This window comes from Saccoglossus kowalevskii, chromosome 4, assembly GCF_978046115.1.
Source record: "Saccoglossus kowalevskii chromosome 4, keSacKowa6.1, whole genome shotgun sequence".
Taxonomy (NCBI): Eukaryota; Metazoa; Hemichordata; class Enteropneusta; family Harrimaniidae; genus Saccoglossus; species Saccoglossus kowalevskii.
Genome location: NC_140644.1, coordinates 4,267,615 through 4,275,030, shown reverse-complemented (window position 1 = coordinate 4,275,030; position 7,416 = coordinate 4,267,615). Strand labels below are relative to the sequence as shown.

The following is a 7,416-nucleotide window of genomic DNA, read 5'->3' as shown; positions in this document are numbered from 1 at the left end:
GCACAGACTTGAATGCAATCCGTCCAAACGCATTTTCATTAAAAGAAATTAAAATACGATATTGTATATATCCGGTAATGGTTTTACAATTATTATTGGTATTATACGCTACCAGACTAGTATGTTTTTAATTGCATGTGTTTTGCCGCTGTTGTTATGAGACCAACTACAAGGCACATAATTGTACAATACACTGACCAACAAATAGGTATTTTAGTTAGTTCTGGTGGGATTTGCTTGATGCAATCACACTTGTGTCGCAAACCGCAATGCATATATTTTAATAAATAGTGATTAGGAAAGATCCAATACTGGTATTTAAATTACTTGGTAATATTGAACTTGTTTTTCTTAATCGCATTTATATTACTCCTTTTATATTACTCTTTCTTTGAACATAATAACCACCATTGTATCCACGGTTAGTGTGTTGCTTGTGTTTGAAACGCTGTTAACATGACTGATTTACAATATAACTTTCGAATTCCTAGCATTTAATAATCATGCAAATATTTTTCTTTCACGAAAAAAAAGAATGTAGAGAGATTGAAACGAGATAATTAAAATTTGAATTTTTTTTACAGATTTTATATATAAAAATTAAAATAATTAAAATAATGTTGTCGTAATGATAATGTACTTTACAGAATACATGTAATGTAATTTTTCAACGACTGATATTGTAAAATTGTTATTTTAATATCAGTCTGTCGAGTTATTATGAATCGTGATTGAAAAGAGGTATTTGACATGGTATTACATGCTGAAAACATGCTTACATGGTTACAAGAACATATGTTTACCGGACCAATGTGTGCTGCAGTTGAAGGCGATACACCTGTTGCCATTATCTGAGAGGCAGGCATTTCGACAGAGTTCTTTCTCCTGACACATAACACAAAGCCGGTGCAAAAAATACAGCGCTTGTTGTGCTGATAGACGCCCAAGTTGGTTGCCACACTTTGTGTGTCCTTTTTATAATAAGAAAATAGTATAACGCATACCCTATTGTGTTAAACTTCTGGTAGAAAATAAACCAAGCTCCACTATTTTGTTGAATGAATTATGTTATTAGCCTATAGCCTCTTTGATTATAATAACGTTGCTCTTGCATATTTACCGAAGACATACTTGCCTGCCAGGGACAATATTCTTTTTCAAGCAGTTCTATCTGTTCGAGTGAATTTCTGCGATATTATTTTATTATTACAATGTACTACTATATGTCAACTGTTTCTTATCAATAATATTGACAACTAATTTTGCTATTCATTGGGCAGACGCTTTTTCCAATATTTCCCTTTGCATTTACTCTTATGAAAGAATTGCCTTTATGTACATGTTATTTATATCACCTGCTAGGCTTTATACTATAAAATGGGTCACTGACTCGACTAGTTCAGTGGAGCGTTTTTAATTAGTAATGTAACACTGATTTTTATTGTTGATTTGTTCATCTGGCCGTGATGTGCACTAAACAAATACAATATTGTATTTAGGGTTAGATGTTAAACATGACTAGATGTTAACCGTTCATTATTCACAACCAAACACGTAAGTTGAAAGGTCACCCTGTCACTGTATGTCATAGCGTACCGGCAGCTGTTTCGGATCATATAACTTGATAAACAGTATAAATGTATTGCGACATTTTGGTTCCAACTGCACGTCATTGATATACGATATCATTTGCAAGTTTCTATCGACTTTCACGTGCATACTTGTGGGACATTTTAATAGTATTTGTTTGAATTTGGATACTCCTTCTCAGTGACAGCGATGAGAAAAGTGCGACATATTGCCATACCACTGCTAATAATATCATTGATATCATTAATTACAATAGCTCGCATGTATAATAGACATGCAGCTTCATATGGGCGATTTAAACAACAAGTTTCTAAAACTATGTATAACGTGCCGCCGAGTCGACCATCGCCTGCGGTGATGTTGATCGCCAGTTACAAAGGAGGGTCCACCTTCTGTGGTGAACTTTTTAACCAGAATCCAGATATGTGTTACTTTTTCGAACCATTGTTTGACACACAAGATAAGCCAACGTGGAATTCCAGTATCAAAGCCACGTCAACTTTAAAAGAACTGTATAACTGCAGGTTTCCAGATTACTACCTAGATATGATTAAAAACTTTTCACTAACGAAATCGAAAAGCAATTGTTTCAAAAAAGTGTGTCATCGTGGTTTCAGCTGCCAAAGAACTGTATTGTCAGAGTTTGTGCAAGGTTGTGGGAATTATAAGTACATAGCAATGAAAGTATTACGTTTACAATCACTAGAGGTGTTAAAACCATTGGTATTGGAAGAGAAAATTGATTTGAAGATTATTCACCTCATCCGTGATCCAAGAGGAATTGCTTGCTCCAGAACATGTCAAGGCTTCTGGGACGTTCGGCGACGAGAAATAATTGAGAAGCAAAGCGATCTGTTGAAATCTGTTGCACATGATTGTAAACAGGTATTTAACATGGTATTATATGCTAAAAGTATGCCTACATGGTTACAAGATCGTTATAAAATTGTTAGATACGAGGACCTTGCATCCGATCCAATCACTATAGCTGAAGATATTTATAAATTTCTGCACATGGATACACCATATGAAGTGACATCCTGGATAGAAGAAAACACAAAACACGAGGAACAAAATGAAGGACGTTTAAAGAGAAGTCGTAACTCATCAGCCACTGCCGAATCGTGGAGGAATGTACTTAGCTATCAAGAAGCTAAATTTATTCAATCCGTGTGTACTGATATTATTGAGGTAATGGATTATAAAATGTTGAGTTCAGAGACCCAATTACAAAATCTCTCATACAGACTATTTTAAAAATCCATTTTTCTGTTAATTGTTCATGAATATTCTCGTACATGTTCATTATGTACTATAATAAATATACAGCAAATTATTGGTTAGTGATATTATAATGGATATGGTCAATAGTTGTTAGAAAGTGTGTTTCCAATGAAATATTTGCAACTTCAAGCTCAAATACCAACAATTTATTCTTTTATCGGCTGTCAGATTGTAATTATGATAATCCATATGATGATTATGCAATGAAGACATTTAACTGTCATAGATTTAGTAATGTTATTGTTATGTGAACAATACAATTACAGCTAAATATATCCTGAAAAAGTAGAATATCAACGCCATTCATTAATTCATTCATACATGCATGCTACATAATACAAATGATGCTAAACCAATCTGCCTAGGTGATGTATTTGTCACCAGGTCATGATATCTGATAAATGGTTGAATCTTAAAATAAAATTACGTTTTCCTACAAAACTTAGGCTTAGCAACTTAGTCAGGTCGCCATATTGCAATCACGTGCTTTTAATGCCCACTTTGCATATACGCATAGTTTCGTTTTGTCGGCGAAGCACACTTTTTATTTCAGTACAATCCACTCTATTTCTTTGTTCTCTGAGGAGCTCCTTGTTTACCGGGCAGGAAACCACTGGTTTGATTTTGATCATCTCTCTAAATCACAAGCACACCTGGTAGATTCCAATTGTCCTTCCAGAGTAATAAGCAAGTATGACATGTCAATCACCTTTTTGACAGTTATAACCCGGCAATGTACACTGGTTTTTCCCATGACTCGATGCACACTTCTATTTGCAGTGTTGAGGTAATAAGAAAAAAAAACATAGAATAAAGATGCTGACATTGCCCATCATCAAGACTGAACATGACAAATTTTAACCTACTGTTTACTACTCGTGCAGAGTTTCAATAAATTAATGGCTGGCGATCAGTTACCAAAATACATTCTTTACCATATGAATATTGGTGAAAAATATGCAATGCCCAAATCACAGCCACTCTTTTTCAATTACCGACTTCTCTCTGTAATTTACGACTAGAATTTGCATATTGCTGCAATAAGCAAGCACCAAGCCCAACTCCTGATAGTATAATTAATGTTGAAAAATATTAGGTGATTCCACTAATACGTGGAAAATGAATTACATTGCCAATTTATACAAGAAACTCCAAAATAAAACTTGATTCTGAAGATTGTAACAAATATGATTTATAGTTCCACCAAGGTTAGATTCACATGAATGCATGTCAATATTAAGATATGACGACAAAATTCAATACAACAATCCCGATGATATAAAGAAACTTCAACAATTATGTATATGGCATATTAAGCAATATACTGAGGGACATTATAATTGTGGTAAAGTGGAAAATTGCCAGGAAATTGAAAGTAACTGGGAATCAATTGCACTTTTCAGAAAACTTATGATTGAAATGTTGATACTAACATGATATAATATCGAGTTCTATTTTCAACATTGCGTTTTAGGGACCCGAACAGAAGGCAAATATTTATCGGACATTTTGGCTCATTTGAGTGTAGTAGATAGCAGAATCGCTAAAGACTTTCTGGAACAATTATGATTTGTTTTCTCACCATTTATATATTCTTTCTTGGTTATTGCTGAAGATACTCCTGCATATACTACGGGATCTATAGAAGTGCCTGCATTTGTAGGCAGTATAAATTTCCTTATAATGCTTCAATTTGTTGAATAAAATTGTTAAGGCATACTAGAATTAACATGCTGCCTTTGAAATATATATCACTTGCAATCCAGTGTCAACGATTAGAGCAATAACGTCTTTATGCAAGACGATGCGAATGATAAAATATTTGGATGTGACCGTCTTACACGATAAGGGCTGCATGTTCATAAGAATGACGTAAATATATGGTCAGAAATTAAAACTGATTTCATTTGTCCAGGCTCATGTACATAAATATGGTTGTATGGTCAAAAAGCAACATTGCAATCAGTAAACCATCTTTGATCAAAGGCGTTAGGCAAACGTATTGGATCAGTGATACAACCTGCTTTAAAATAAAAATAAAATAATATTCGTATTAAATATACACAAAAACTAGGTACTGCGCCATTATATCTATATATAGTTTCCTTACCGATTTGACACATATTCGATAAATTGAGAAAGTCGTAAGAGTAGTAAAAAAAATATTTAACAGCGCCGCCCGCCATCAATGAATTGCATCTACTTAGCGTTTGCCTGCGCGTCCGTGTTCAGTTATAAAAGAGAAATTTCGCTAAACTATAAAATATACAGGGTATGACACGGAGCATTCTATTTCGGACACCCCGCGTACCAGACTTCTCGTTTGCGAACTTTATTAATGGTGTTCGTAGTTGACGGCCGAGTACCAAATGACCACATCATCATTATTTTAGTGTAAAATAGAACGTAATTTTTATGTGATGATTGTGAAAAATCTTTATGAAAACAGGAATAAACCAAATTTGTCATGAACATATTGAAACTATTGCTTGGTCGAGCCTATTTTTTCCGGTAAGCTTAATTCGCCCGTCATCGAATTAACTTTAAATATGCACAGAACGGCAGCGATGCATCAAGAGTGATTGCACAACAACGATTATTAACGTTCCTGCATTTCATATTGAGCCCAGATTAGCAAGTTGTGTTTTTTAAGGATTGAACATGATGTTACCTTGTTTTATATAAGGCAGACATGCATAATAATGCGAAGAAGATTGTGACACTAATTGCCATGAATATGTATCAAAACACATGTCAATGATACATTTTGTACTCCAAGATGGAACAAATCATCGTGGACATGTATCTCAACATGTATAATGTTTGTACCAAATTTGAGCAAAAACTGTATATTGGACAGGAATTGTCAACCTTTTTCAAAAAACAAGATGGAACAAACTGACATGAACAAGTATTTCTATGTGTATGATGTATATATACCAAATATGAATGAAAATTGTTGAAAAGCCTTGTAGATATAGTAGTATTGTCAAAAAGCAAGACGGCCATCTTTCATCTGATTGTGAAACAATTTGTTATGGACATGTAATCTATAATGTAAAATGTATAACACATTTTAATGAAAATAACGAACCATATCCATGATACAACATTTCCAAGAAAAAACGAGATTGCTTCGAGTCGAATCATTATAGACATGTATAATGAATGTACCAAATTTCAACAAAGGTGGCAAAGATTCCACACGATTGTGAAACTAATTGTCATGAACATATATTCTAACATTTAAAAATTTGAAGTGAACAAATTTAAATAACACTTTTTCCGAAAAAAGCTGGCTGCCAGTCAGCTATCTTAGATTGAATCAGTAAACCACAGCATGTGAATATGTCCTAGGCATATTAAAAGAATTACGTAACTGATTTCAAAAGGGCTCATCACTTCAGTCACGTTAGCGTATAGCATTTTGTTAGTAGGGGTGTGCGATTGCGAAATTTGACATTTCACAGTTTCATCATGTTCGATTATTATTTTATTTCCACCAGTAATATAGATATTTGTTATTTTACTATTCTGTACGTACTAAAAACGTAGTGTTTGATTTGTTAGTGACGACGGTTCCAACTCAGCCCATAATGATAACGTCCAACCAGTGTATTGCGCTCACATTATTTTGGACAGTGTTCTACGGACGCCTGTTCGCGCAAAGAAATGTGGGACACTCTACCACAAATAAAGATGAAATGAATATATATACCCGAACGAGAGACTGCACCATTGGAGTATCTCTCACGTACACCATAGACTATGGAAAACGGAAAATTTCTAGTAAAATGTATTTAGGAATTCAAATGATAGTAAGAGACAAACATTTATTTAAATTTATAAATGAAACCTGATAACAAAATACAAGTTTACAGACAGATTCGGAAAAGGATCGTCGTGACCCAAGTATAAATAGGCTTCTAAACAATATGAATTATCTCTTTGCAATTCTCGCTGCAGTAAACAGTAGATGTATGTGGCTATGAATATCACTGCAGTTATTCAATGTTATATTCATGACAATAATTAAAGTTAAAATTAAGATTTTGTTGAATAAAGGTACAAAAAAACATGAACCGGTAAACCGTTGTGCTGCTAAGTATGAGTAGTTAACTGATGTCAATCGATGTCACGTTATGTGAATGCACTAAAACATGAATCGTCAGTCTAGTTTTCACAAACATTTACACAGTTCCTAATATGTTGCCAAGTACCACATAGCAGGTTCAAACATAGACTTATATGGTTCAACGAAGACAATGAGAATTGTGTTCGCAAATCTGGAACGTCACTGCAAAGAGTACTAGCCTGAAATATCCATAGTGGTTTGAAATTAAAATGCGATGTTTAGCGTTGTTCACTGTATGTGTTCCGAGTGTATGTGGTGATATCACAGTCACTCTACTAGTAGAGTGACTGTGGCGATATAGATCGTATTCTGAAAATAACGCAGCGTACGATGGTAAATGGAATAGAAATGAAACTCTGTAATCAAACGATCCCTAGAAATAGCGATGACGGCAAATTCGACCAATT

General features: G+C 34.1%; 1 protein-coding gene across 1 annotated transcript; it reads left to right on the top strand.

The window, feature by feature from the left end:
- The first annotated feature begins 1,908 nt into the window (after positions 1 to 1,908).
- On the top strand, positions 1,909 to 2,847 carry LOC100370459 (carbohydrate sulfotransferase 1-like). The gene has a single exon (XM_002734719.1). The coding sequence runs from the start codon at positions 1,909 to 1,911 to the stop codon at positions 2,845 to 2,847; it is 939 nt and encodes a 312-aa protein (XP_002734765.1).
- The last annotated feature ends 4,569 nt before the right edge of the window (positions 2,848 to 7,416 follow it).